General features: G+C 42.2%; 1 protein-coding gene across 1 annotated transcript; it reads right to left on the reverse strand.

Annotated features, from left to right (window-relative positions):
- Positions 1-4,225: 4,225 nt before the first annotated feature.
- On the reverse strand, positions 4,226-5,948 carry LOC128383628 (low affinity immunoglobulin gamma Fc region receptor II-like). Its single transcript, XM_053343222.1, has 4 exons — positions 5,696-5,948; positions 4,722-4,961; positions 4,487-4,648; positions 4,226-4,335 (listed from the first exon to the last, which is right to left on the reverse strand). The coding sequence occupies exons 1-4, from the start codon at positions 5,946-5,948 to the stop codon at positions 4,226-4,228; spliced, it is 765 nt and encodes a 254-aa protein (XP_053199197.1).
- Positions 5,949-13,531: the final 7,583 nt, after the last annotated feature.

Consider the following 13,531-nt stretch of genomic DNA (forward strand, 5'->3'; position numbering starts at 1 on the left):
GATGGATGGAAAGATAGAAAGGTTGATGGATGATAGATGGATACGTAGGTTGATAGATGGATAGACAGATGGATAGATAGATAGAAAGGTAGATAGATGGATGGATGGATAGGTTTGAAGGTTGATAATTAGACCTAATTAGGTAGACAGATCTTCCTCATATAAATAGATCGGTAGGTATAAATATAAAGTTCAACATCTCTGCAAACAGAAGTTCAATTATTAACTTCACTGTTTGTTCATCAGTAATATTCTGGTCTGTGAGGGATGCTACCTATGCTACCTGTACTCTGTATCGTCTACCTGATAGTAACCGCTCATAGCTCTGAAGAGGAGATGTAAGTCCTCTCTGATAACTTCCTGTTTCCTCTTCACCACTCAGGACTCACAGATCATCATCATGCAGTTTTCTTACTGGATAGTTTAACTATAGTTTGTTTCTGTTATTCACAGCCGATGTGTCAGGATCCAGTTCGCCTCTGCTTTTTCTGTCTCCGTGTTTTCTTTCTCCCAGGGTTGGGCGGGGCCTTCTGGCAGCTTCTGCATCCACCCTCCTCTGCACACCTGAGATTCATTAACCTTGTTTCCTGCTCTACAGCATTTATAAGCCGGTCTCTTCCTCCACTCATCGCCAGTTTGTTGTTTCACCCACTGTGGTAACGCTCTCAGTTCTTGATCCTGTATTTTTGTATACCTAGACCCAGTTTTGGATTTTTTTTGGATTTACCTTGCTTTGGACTTACCTGTTTTTGTGTTTCTCCTCTCTACCCTGCCATTTGCCTGCCCTCAGCCTCGCCTCGCCCAGCCCTGTCATCTCCAGCTGCATTTTTGTTTCTGTTTGTTGTCTGAATAAACCATCCTTGGTTTCAGATCTGCATTGTGGGTCCAGTCTTTGTTCTGTTTAGAAAACTCCTGACACGATGAAGAATACCATGCAACAGAACAGAAGCTTAAACCGATATGTGTAGACGCTGCAAACCTTTCTTATAAATAGCATCAGTTTTTGAACAACAACACCTTTTTAAAGTATTTTTGTTTTATTAGACTGAGGACTAAGGAAGGTGCGATGGAAGGAGGGTAAAAGAACCAGCATATGGAAGATTTGAACCCTGAAGTCCTGAGGAGCTTCCTGAAGGATTCTTGTGCAGATCCTGTTTCATTGAGAGGCTTTAACCCTTAAACAGACAACGTGCACCAGGAGATACAGACTCTTTAACCTTCGTGTTGTCCTCCCTGGTCCTTCCTCTGTCCTTCCTTCCTTCCTTCCTTCCTTCCTTCATCTGTCCTTCCTTCCTTCCTTCCTTCCTTCCTCAGATCTAAGTTCAGCTGTTAGGGTAAATGTTCCCTCCTTCTGTCCTTTCTTCCTTCCTTCATCTGTCCTTCCTTCCTCCCTCCTTTCCTTCCTTCTTCCTCCCTTGCTTCCCTTCCTCCCTCCTTTCCTTCCTTCCTCCCTCCTTTCCTTCCTTCCTCCCTCCCTTCCTTCCTTCTTCTCTCCTTTCCTTCCTACCTTCCTTCCTTCCTCCCTCCTTCCTTTCCTTCCTTCCTTCTTTCCTTCATTCCTTCCTTACTTACTTGAGGTGCAAATGACATAACTAGTAAGGTCTGTTTAAGGGTTAAAATCAGATTTATGCATCGACTTGTAGAATTTAAGTGGTTTATTGTAAGAAAACCCTCAGAAATCCATCGTACATCTCATATTTATACACATATGAGACATTCCTGTTTGTAAAGGTTTTGGTTGGTCTTTCACATAACCTGCCTTTTGCTTTCTTGAGATAACGAGATAAACTCACTTGTGATCTCAAAATATAACTGCATGCCAGGCCTTTCTAGGCTCTGAACACACCATCTCCAGACTTCTTACTTTTTTACCCTTTACGTTGGTCAAGATATAATAACGCCAAATATCCGTTTCCTCTGGTGTTTTTGGAGCCACTTGCACAACCAAGATTTTGTTTGTTTTGTGGACGAAAAAGTGTGATGAGTGTGGCGTTATCTTAGTTTCACAGCATCCCGACAGTAACTGGTGTGACTTGTGGGAGCAATTAAAGTTCCTTTCTTCATCTGTTGACTCTCCTGTCATTCGCTTTCAATGGAGCGGCTAGCTTAGTTTAGCATCGCAGACGAGACCGCTGACTCTGGGGTTTCCTTTCAGTCCTCCCTGACACTCACACAGTTTATTCAAACAGGAGACGTCCAGCATCGCGGTCAGAGTTTGTCCCGCTCTCATACGACAGATTAAGTTTAATTCCTGATGAACCAGCAGCTTCTCTTTATAGAAAAACCAGATCCCACATCCATGGTAGAAGTGACAAATCTAAAGGCAGCCTGAGGAGTGATGAATGAATTCCCTCTGAGGATAAAACACTTAATCCCAGAACAAAGAGAAGCTCGAGGAACTCAGCGACACAACAGGATCAGAGACTCTTTACTGCCTCTGGGCTCCGCATTTCAAAGTGACCAGAAACAACATCGAGTCTTCAGGAAGTGAGAAACAGAAATCAAATGTAGAGGCAGACGGTGGTTACAGTACAGTCATTTATTACTCAAAATTAAAAAGCATACAGTATTTATAAGAGAAAAGCCATCCAAAAAGCACATATAGGGCTGGGTATCTGTACTCACTATCTTTAAGGTATCGACCGAAACGAATTGATACCAAGTAGCATCGAAACGTCTCCTGTCAATGGATACCTTCAATCGATCCTTTTTGCACCCAGAACTAGAAAATATGACTATTTGTATTTCTATTTGACTTGCTCACAACCAATCAATGCAAACGTCCTCTGATTAAATGTGATGTGATTGGCCCACTGCCACAGCAGCTACAACCCGTCTGTGGGTTTAAGGGTACTTGGATTGATACTCATATCGTAATTTTTTAAACAGTACCCAACCCTAAGCACATTATATTTATCCCAGGTTACATATCGCATACTACAAATACAATGGAGTTAGCAAACTACTAAAAAAGCAACTCTATGGCTTCACTACTTTCAGAAAAATTATCAGACACCACAACAGAGAAATATATGTATTACATTATTTCTGTTAAATACAGTTTCATCATTCCACTTATATAGATGAAGTCTATTTCTACAAAGCAAAAAAAAAACAAGAAAGGTTTGTTTTGATTTATGGTATTAAGGACTTTAAATCATATTAAGTCAAATAAAGTGACAACATGTCGTTCTATCATAGGCAGACAGCAGATGGTCACACTGAGCCTGACTGCACCCTGATACAACACACGGGGCCACAGAGTTTGAACAACAACACACATTTGCCTTCTTCTTCTCTAAATTATAAACACAAAGACACATCTTGTCCTCAGCTTATGGCGCTTTTCCACTACACAGTTGTAGCACTACTCGGCTCGACTCGGTACGGTTCCAGGAACGACCTTTTCCATTACAAAAAAGTACTTACTCAACGTGGGCAGGGTCGACATAGCACGGCTTTGCGAAACTGCCATGACTTCATTTTATACGCAACACAAACACAAACAATGGAGGACATGGAGGCGATGGTGTACTTTCTGCTGTGTGTGGCTTTCTGTCACACACAAAAGAGAAGAGAAATGAATGACTGTAACACTGTTGCTGGTATTTAAAAATGCCGGGTTTGATTCTTGTGTGGGACGACTCATGACTCTTCCAGCGACAACTCTTCTGACCAATCAGAGGCCGACAGTTTGTGACGTCACATTTAGTATCGGCTCGGCTCGCTTGGAACCTCAGCAGAGCAGATACTGAAAAGGTACCAGGTACCAGGTACTATCCCTAGTGGAAACACAAAACCGAGTCGAGCCGAGCCGAGCCGAGTGAAGTCGTGCTGGAACTGTGTAGTGGAAAAGCGCCATTATTGAACAAGCTACCAAACAAACATTCACCACTGACATCAGTTAGCAGGTTAGATAGCTAATTAGCCACTGAGCTGCGACACATTAAACAGCATATAAACATACCTGCAGATGTAATAACGGACATGCTAGATGCTGAAGAGGAAGTCTACCTCAGTTTACCAAATCACAACAATTACAATCAGTAGAAAACATACTCATTGACTCTGCAGTCACTCCAGCGCAGCTCAGACGTAACGTTAAAGTAAAGAAAATATTCAGAGTTACAAAAACTGATGTTGACAGAAAATCAACAGAACAAAATTCATACTGTAAATGTTTTTCAGCTTCTGTTTCAGCTCTACTGTGTCTGACGAGTTCAGCTCAGAACTGATGCTCGGTGGTGACTTCCATGACGTCATTGTAATCCTCATCCAATATCTCTGCAGCCTGGTCATGCAGGGGTGTTGCCATGGAGACAGGTAGTTTATTTCCTGTTGTGGGAGTAGTTAGAGATAAAAGGTTTGAACTGAATAACTGTAATTGTGTTCACAGGTAGAGATCCTGTGCAACACATGATTGATTGATTGATTGATTGATAGTTGCTGAGTGTCTGTAAGCTGAGTGAATGATTCAGAGTGTTACCTGTGGGTCTGTGTCGATATAAAGACACCATGAGGAGAGTGGAGATGAAGTACGGACAGATCACTACTAGGTGGCGGACCAGTGTGAACACAAGCTGGGGGGGAGCTGAGACAGGGGGCGGGGCTCCAGATACAGGGGGCGGGGCTGTGGTTGTAGGTTTTTCTGCAGAGAGAATCCCACCTGGTCAGGTACACGTGGATAAAATATGTGGTGAAATCAAAGGTAACTTCCTCACCTGTGACAATGATCCAGCTGGATGGAGACTCTCCATGACTGCTGCTGTGACACTTGTAGAGGCCTTCATCAGACTTGGAAACACGGTGGATGGTCATGTGACCTGCAGGCTCAGTCCTGATGAGGGAGCCATCTTTATAGAAACCAGCTGGGAGGTTGGAGGCCCATGATTTACAGTGCAGAGTGACATCATCTCCCTCCATCACAGGGAGGGCAGGACTCTGCAGGATCACTGGTCCACCTCAACACAGAGACAAATTACAGCATTTCATCATTTACACTCAGCTTCATCAATACTGCTTAAAGGAAACAGACAAGTGGTGCAATGAAAACCTGTACATTTTTTTTATCTAAATAAGATTAAGGAACTTCTAATTGATTTTAGAAAGAAAAAGACGATGACTCCTATTCTTGAAAGATTATTAAAGATGTGGCTTTTGAGGCGGTTCCCTCCAACAGGTACCTTGGTGTCCTTGTGGATAACAGGCTGGACTGAAAAGAGAACACCAGTGCTATTTTTTACAAAGGCCCAGTCCAGACCGTTCTACCTCAGAAAGATTTGGTCGTTTGATGTCAGCAGGTCGCTCCGTCATGTGTTTTACCAAAGTATTTTAGCTAGTGTGGTGTTTTATGCTGTTGTCTGTTGGGGGTGGGGGCTGAAGTCAGAGGACAGAAATAAGACAAGTTGATAGAAAAGACAGGATCCATCATTGGTTTCCCTCCTGACTCACTAGAGGAGAAAAGAAACTCAGCATCCTGCATAATGAGGACCACCCACTGGACGGTGGTTTTGGTGAGCTGACGAGCTCAGAGTATACCTGGTGCAGTGAGCTTTTTTCACCAACACTGTTGTAGGCTGATCTGATGCTGATGTGGTGCCTTGCACTTGCAGTGTTTCCTTCCTGTATGTTGCCTGTCTTTCTGTAAAGGTGACATTTAGTTTTCCGTGACTCATACTTACTAACACTTACTAACCTGTGACAGTGATGTTGATGCTGTTACTGGTTGCTCCCTCTCTGGACTCACACCAGTAAACTCCAGTATCCCAGCGTGCTGTTAGACTGTTGTTACAGAAGGAACCAGCTGATCTTCCCCAGTCAACTCCACACTGAGCCATCTTCCCTTCCATTGAGGTCCTCCACAGCGTCCATCCAGTGGAGCCGTCGTCCTCCTCACAGCGCAGAGAGAACGATTCATCTTCAAAAAACTGAGAGCTGCTGGGAATCATAGTCAGACGAACTGGAGGGAGGAGAGGAACTAATTATTACCCAGGCTGATCCTAAACTCAGTGCCATGAATAATAAAGCCTGGTGACAGACAGGGGGAGAGGCTTCGAATCAGTCTGGTTTGTGATAGAAGAAGTTGACTAACCTTGGTTTGTTGTGCAGCAAAGCAGAGAGCTCAGACCTGAAGGGAAATGACACTCATGTTGGTTTGGGGTTTGACATTCAACAAGAAATCAGAAGAAAGGGTTAGGGTTAGGGTTTATCGTACACATTTTCACTGGCCGAGGAGGACTAACCATGACCAGTTAAGTGAATTTTATGAGTAAAATTGGTGGAATGCCCCTTTAAGAAATAGGTCAAGTTCATTTATGTTTCACCTTTCATAGACAGCAGTCACAAAGTGCTTCACGTACAAAGTAAATAAAGTCAACAATCATATAATATGAGATAAATAGAAATAAAAACACCAGATAAAACAAAGGGAACAGACAGAGGTGTATCTTTGGAAACAACGGTTTTGAGAACCAAAAATCACAGAACTCTAGTTGTTACCAATAAATCAGAAACACAGAGACTTACAGAGCAGCAACAGCAGAGATGTTTCCTCCATGCTAACACTTGATATTAAACCTGTATAAAACTGTGATCAGTATAGACACGTCAGGACAGGACAGGACAAAACCCTCCTCCATCCGGTGTCTGTGGTTTCTCTGCACATACGACCGAGCCTTTGTGTAGTTGCAATAAAGCAAACACAATCTGAGGTGTAAAGACTGACATAAACAATAGTTTTATGTTAAGATCAGATTTTGTTGATCACTGAGGGGAAACTCACCTGAGACAAAAAGAAAATAAATAATTAAACCTATATGCAATGTATACATCACAATACCGTTGGTTATATTCATGCAACTCTGAAAACCTCAATGTGCCAACTACATACACTATAAGTACAATATATGATAGTAAAGTATATATTATATAAATGTGCAATGTATGTAATACACACACCATACCATGAAGTATATACAATGAAATGATTGATTGTGATGTTAAAATTGTGATGAGATTTTTCTCTTAGGTAGAAAAACACTGTGCCAGGTGGTTTAGCTGGAGGGGGAGACCGGAGGTGACCTTGTACATAGGTGATAGTTTCTCTTTCTCAGCTTTAACCACTGAAATGTGTTTTTTTTTAAAAATTAAAAAAAAAGAGACCTTGAAGGTGTGTGTAGCTGCATGCCAGCAGTCAGTAAAGACCAATGTGGTGAGCTCTCATTTTATTTCTTCATTATTGTTTTTCCTTTTGTTGTTTGCTGTTACAGTACCTCGGGCATTCCTTGTTATTGTTGCAACTTGAACTTTGAACCTTTGTGTAAATAAAATTTGGGGGGGAAAAAAAGACAAAGTGTTAAAATCACTCACCCTGGCGAAAACCAAACTGTAATCATCGTGTGGGTTGTCGTGGAAATGTTGTGCTCTTGGTGAAGAATGAAATAGACACTTCTGCCGGCCGACAAGGTTTTATTTGCTTTGCAAAGAAAAAGTCAATCAACAAAACATGCGAGCGGTTCTGAATGAAGAAAGACCCCGAACATTGAGAAACATCAACATTTATACCTGAGGGAAAGGCCCACCTCTGGGGTGTGTTTAACGTCCTTTGTCTGCTGTGGGGTCGGCCTCTTACCTAAGGTGTGGTTCCACCCTCTTTTGTCTTTCGCAGGCAGTGCGAGAGCAGAGTTTTGAGAGAAAATATCACAAAATCTGAGCATGAAATCAATAAATACTGCTCTCAAATCCATTTAATATGCTCTTGAATTAAGATAGGGAATAAACTCCATATCCTCCCTCCTCCTTCCTCCGTCCTTTCCATCCTTCCTTCCCTCATCCCTCCTTTCTTTCCTCCCTTCCTTCCTTCCGTCCTCCCTTCCTTCCATCCTTCCTTCTTCCTTTCTTCCCTCCTTCCTCCTTCCCATCCTTCCTTCCCCCCTCCTTTCCTTCCTTTTCCCTCCTTTCCTTCCTTCTTCCTCCCTCCCTTCCATCCTTCCTTACTCCTTGCCTTCCTTCTTCCTCCCTTACAAAAAATAAGATAAAGTATGATCTTAGAACAATGGTACAGGAACACGCTGGGAGTAGGTGTTGGAAATTGATGTTAGAGTTTATTAGAGTGAGTGGTTTAATGGGGAGGATATAAGTTCGTTTTTGTTTTGTTTTGTTTTTTGTTTGTTTTTTTGTTTAATGTATTATTTATTTGTTTATTTATTTATTTATTTTTTCTTTTTGTTGTAGTGTTTATTTCGTTATTTTGTGAGGGTGTTATGGCCATTTTGATCCACACTCCATACCAATAGGTGGCGGTAATGCACCAATTCGTTGTTTGCCAACCGCCATTAAACAACAGAAGAAGAAGTACGAGTAGCGGCATGGTAGCGGCCGGTAGCGGCAAGCAACAGGTTTGACAGGTTTGACACATTACGACAAGTATGCACTTTATTGTTGAATAAATATGCCACGAAGTTAAAGCTAATTCGAGTAAGTTCTGCGCACCTCGGTAAAACCTTTAAAGCAATAGAAGAAGAACTGAAGACGACTAGACTGCGAGGAATATGCACATGCTAGTTCGGCTGCTAGTGGCCCTTTGGCTATACGGAGGTGAGTTTGCAAACACTTCATATTAAAAACACTCTTGCCGCTTTTCCACTACACAGTTGTAGCTCGACTCGGCTCGGCTCGGTTGCAGACATAGATGTGTATATATATTGATTAGATGCCGCAAACTCTATTGAATGGACGTTAACGCGTCCGCCATTTTGGACCGGAGAGACCAGAGAGAATTTATCATAGCCCGTACCATGAATTCCGGCGTCAGGTGATGCTTGTGCTTTAAAAAGTGCAAATGAAGCAGATAATGATAACCACATGGATACCTGTGGGACTAACAGCTGAGAAACAAGCCACAAAATACGATGGAGATTGTTATCTTTAGAAAGCAAACAGCAACACCCACTGATAGGTTTACATGAGTGAGGGTAACTGGTCATTGTAAATATATACTTACAAATCTGGGGCCTCATTTATCAAAAAGGGTGTAAAACTGCTACTACATTTTTGCATACAGCAAAAAGACAATTTTCCATCGATAAATCACACTGGACCCAAGAATGGTGCGGACGTAAACACACCTCATACTCTTCCCCCGGAACGCCTGGACACAACCATATATGGTCAGCACGTGCATATTAATTAGCCATGTGCCCTCTGTGGCGCGGCTACAAAGTGACAACAAAGGCAAGGGGGGAGGTGGGGGGGAAGAAGCGGAACTTCTTCGAAAGCGAGACACACGGTGATATTGGGCAATAAATCAGTCAGAAAAATGATCTTGCATTTTAATAAGCTACAATAAAAACAAAAACCTCCCAGATCTCATGGAAAGTGAGCAGAAAGAAGAATAATCTTATGTAATCTGAAAAATCCTGCTGATTTTATCAGTCATGTCCTCCTCTTTTAGCGTCACACGCTTTGTTCCCTTAAACAGCACATAGCCGACATCACTACACCTTGCTGCAGGCACCATAGACTGTAAAAAGAGGCACACACGTTGTCGTTGTTGTGATCACGTGGGCTGTGCATGCTGGATCAGAGACGCTCTTCTTCCGCGGCCGGCACCAACGTTAATTAAGGGGCATAACCGCTACCTACTGTGTTGGAGTGTGATCAAACCAGAGTCACCTATTATTATAGAAGTGCTGGAGCGGTAAATGGACAGCTTATATCGGAGCGTTTATATCGGAGTTTTTAGATTCAGTCCGATAAAATCCGATATTCACTTTTTTGGCTGATATCGGACTGATTTCCGATATCAATATCGGATCGGGACATCCCTAGCATTAATTATGACTTTTGTGTTTTTATTTCTCTTTTAGGCATGAAAAAAAAATACTTGAACTCCATTTAATTGTTTTAACAAATTACATTACATTACCCTATAATAACATAAACTTACTTATAACTAAATGATGTTTGTCTTTTGTTATTAAATGATGACATCAATTGGAAATTTCACAAAAATGTAAAATCTTTGCAAATACACAATATTCAAATTATGGATATTATTAATGTGTATTATTAATGTAACAAACTTTTAACAGATGATCAGGGAACATAAAAATGGAAGGGATCACTCCTTCCCGTAAACGGACGATCTGTCCAGTCCTGTCAAAATCTTCTGGCCGAAAATGACAGAAAGCACCGTGCGGTCTTTTGGTTTAAATCCCTCTCTTCTTGAGCGCTATTGTCCACGCTTGACGTCCTTTACTGTCATGTGGGAATCTACAAACTAAACAAGTCCATCAAAAATCGTTAGATGTCTTCAATGTTAGATTTCTTCAACAGGCAGAATTAACTAGCACTAGGCTAATGCCATTCACGTCGTGGGAAAACTAGTCTTACAGATAAACAGAAATTTATGAGATAAAAATTCATAATTATGCACACTTTTTATCTCATAATTTCGACTTACTTGGAGGATATTTTTGGCCTATTGCCTAATGTGTGTGTGTGTGTGTGTGTGTGTGTGTGTGTGTGTGTGTGTGTGTGTGTGTGTGTGTGTGTGTGTGTGCGTGTGTGTGTGTGTGTGTGTGTTGCTCTTTCAGTGTCGTTAGAGAGAAGTGTGCCGGGTGACACCAGAGTGCTGCATACAGGTGAGTCAAGGTCTCTGTCATGACTTTTGTTTCTAAAGATTTCTTGAGTGGAACTAAGGTGTAGACTTAACTGGACTTTATTAGTAGGGGTGTGACGATACACTCAGCTCACGAGACGAGACACGATATTGGGATATTCACGAGATCGAGACGAGATTTTAACTCTATTTTTAAGAAAACTTCAATGAGGAAATAAATGACTGTTCTTTTATTTGAAATTCACTAAATGGAAATTAAATTGAAATGTTTTAACTAATCTTTTTTTGTTTTGTTTTGTAATTATAGCTTCGTGAGACAAAAATCACTTTGATGAGAAATATTGTCGCGTTTTCGTCTCGCGAGATCTCGTGGTCACACCCCTACTTATTACTCTACTTCAATAGTCAGTCCCTCCAGGATCTCGCAGGATTGTTGCCTAAAATGCCTGATTTTGACCACAGACTGTATAAAAGAAATGGACGTAACATCCGTGACGTCACCCATTGGTTTGTGGACTGCTGCTCGGAAGCCAATAGTTTCTAATCTAGGCAGCGCCATCTTGAAAATTTCAGGTGCATGCTGGGAAAAATAAAAACACGGATTCTACTTACATGGGCATGAGGCGGGGCCATGGGCGGAGCGGGGAGGTTACTATGGTTACGAGGGCTGGATCTCGAGCACATTGGTCAATCAACCTGTCAATCAGGACGTAGCCACGCCCCCTAATGCATACCCTGCTTTATCGTCACATATAAAATCAGGGAGGCCAAAATGTCCCAAATGAACATCATACTGCATTGAAGAAGGCTTTAAACTAGCGATTGAGACCATAAACACATTTTGAAAACGTTTACTGAGGTTAGAAATCAAGTGAGAAGTTGGTGAATTCTCCATTGACTTGTATAGAGACGGTCGCCCCCTGGTGGCCTTTTGATAGAATGCAGCTCTAAGTTACTTCCTGGTTGGCCTCATTTCAGAGGACCAGAGCTCCCCGCCTGATTTTGCAGCAGCATTTTAAAAAATTGCGGTAAATGTTGCGATGTTTTAAGCACTTTTGTTGCAATTAAATCGCGGGAGACAGTGAATTGCAAAAAAAAAGTTGTAGTTTTGTTCTGAATAATTAATAAAAATTTAAAGGAATTTTTTTCTAGGGAGAACATGAACTGCATTTTGCTTTGTTCCAAGTAACAGGCTGAGGATTACAAAAGATGACAATATTAATCTCTCTCACAGACACATGCACACAACACAGACACACACACACACACACACACACACACACACACACAACACAGACACACAGAATTAGTTGAGTTTAGCGTCGCGGCTGACGGTATTTTTTGCCGACCTCACCCAAGTTTTACCGTCATTCTCTCGTCCACTAAAACATGGAACTCACGGAAAGCACCGATGATTGGTCCAATTTGTGGAAAAGTTGCGGTGATTGGACAAAATTGCAAGGCCCGCACATAATCGCGCTGATTGGTTTAATTTGCGTTAATTGTTGCGATCGCGACATCACGAATTCCTGGTGGGACTGAATAGTAATTAATGACCAACAACATGTAACGGACATCCTGCAGACTCTAACCATTCTTATATCTCTGTGTTTCAGTCTCTGCTCATCCTGGAGATAATGTGACGTTGCCTTGTTGGGTCCCAGCAGGGGTCCCAGCAGACATCCCACTCCGTGGTGCACTGTGGAACAGAACAGACCTGGGAGAGGAATATGTTGCTTTTTGGCGGGACGGGCACATGGATGCAGGCAACCAGCATCCATCTTTTCAAGGCCGCGCAGAGATGCAGACCAGTCAGATTAATCATGGTGACCTGTCTGTTGTTCTAAACAATGTGAGGACCACCGACAACGGAACATATGAAGCCTTCATGAAAATCGAAAGAAACTCTAAAGTGGAAACTCAACCCATCTGCATCGTCAACTTGATGACCGCTCCAGGTTAGTTTGATCATTTCTTTTGTGTCAGAATGTGAAAAAATGTACACACACATGAAGATGATGTTAAGATCTGCTAACCTGTACGCAATTTGACATCTAACTACGCTGGTACGACTCGCCTCTCTAAACTATGCAAAAAGCTGCTGACATGTGAGTTCTGTGGGAAATGTGAATGTGCAGTACTCAAGTCTTGACAGCACGATGCAGCAGCGTGGTGAAGCCGTTTCAACCAATTTTTGTAGAGTTGTGGAGAATAATCAGTGCCGAACCTAGAGCTTAACATCCCCGCTCCCCCTCCTCCCTGCCTCCTGCCCTCTGCCTCCCTCCCCATTCCCTGTTCCCCTACTCGCTGCAGCTGGTGGTTAACAAAGTAAACTGTCTGTGTCTGTCTGCAGACCTGCCAGCTTTTGGTAAATGTGAACCGTTAATAACGTTCCTTTCACTGTGAAAAAGTTTGAGCCTAAGTCTAAGTGAAAAATACTCTAGATTTGAGAGTTTTTTTCTAGAAAATCTGTCGATCATGTTCCCCTTATGACCCCAATGTCGAAGAAAAAAGAGAAATTAGCGGGAACTGTGTGTGTGTGTGTGTGTGTGTGTGTGTGTGTGTGTGTGTGTGTGTGTGTGTGTGTTCTATCCATTGCAGATAGAGTAGACCTGTATATAAGGAGGAATGTGATTATTTATACAGTTTAAACATGTAGCCAACACATCATTTGCAGCAACTTTACCACTCTGCCACTCTCATGGCCGATGAGGAAGAAAAGGACAGGGAGGGACTGAGCAGCAGACCTGCCAACAAGAAGAGGGTCCATGTCCCCCACAAGTTTTAATGAAATATCAAGAACAGTGGCCATGCTTCAGACCCTCTAAAGTCCCAAATCATGCATTTTATACAGTGTGCAATGGTGATGTGACATAAGCCACCAGGGAGCTGCAGGTAATATAGAAATGA

Source organism: Scomber japonicus, chromosome 22 (genome assembly GCF_027409825.1).
Source record: "Scomber japonicus isolate fScoJap1 chromosome 22, fScoJap1.pri, whole genome shotgun sequence".
Lineage (NCBI taxonomy): Eukaryota > Metazoa > Chordata > Actinopteri > Scombriformes > Scombridae > Scomber > Scomber japonicus.

Excerpts from the sequence above, each read along its gene's own strand:
- LOC128383628 (XM_053343222.1), bottom strand. The coding sequence starts at position 5,948 with ATGATTCCCAGCAGCTCTCAGTTTTTTGAAGATGAATCGTTCTCTCTG. Across the intron at positions 4,649-4,721 it reads CAGCTGGATCATTGTCACAG|AAAAACCTACAACCACAGCC; the intron begins GTGAGGAAGTTA and ends TTCTCTCTGCAG. Across the intron at positions 4,336-4,486 it reads ATATCGACACAGACCCACAG|GAAATAAACTACCTGTCTCC; the intron begins GTAACACTCTGA and ends CTCCCACAACAG.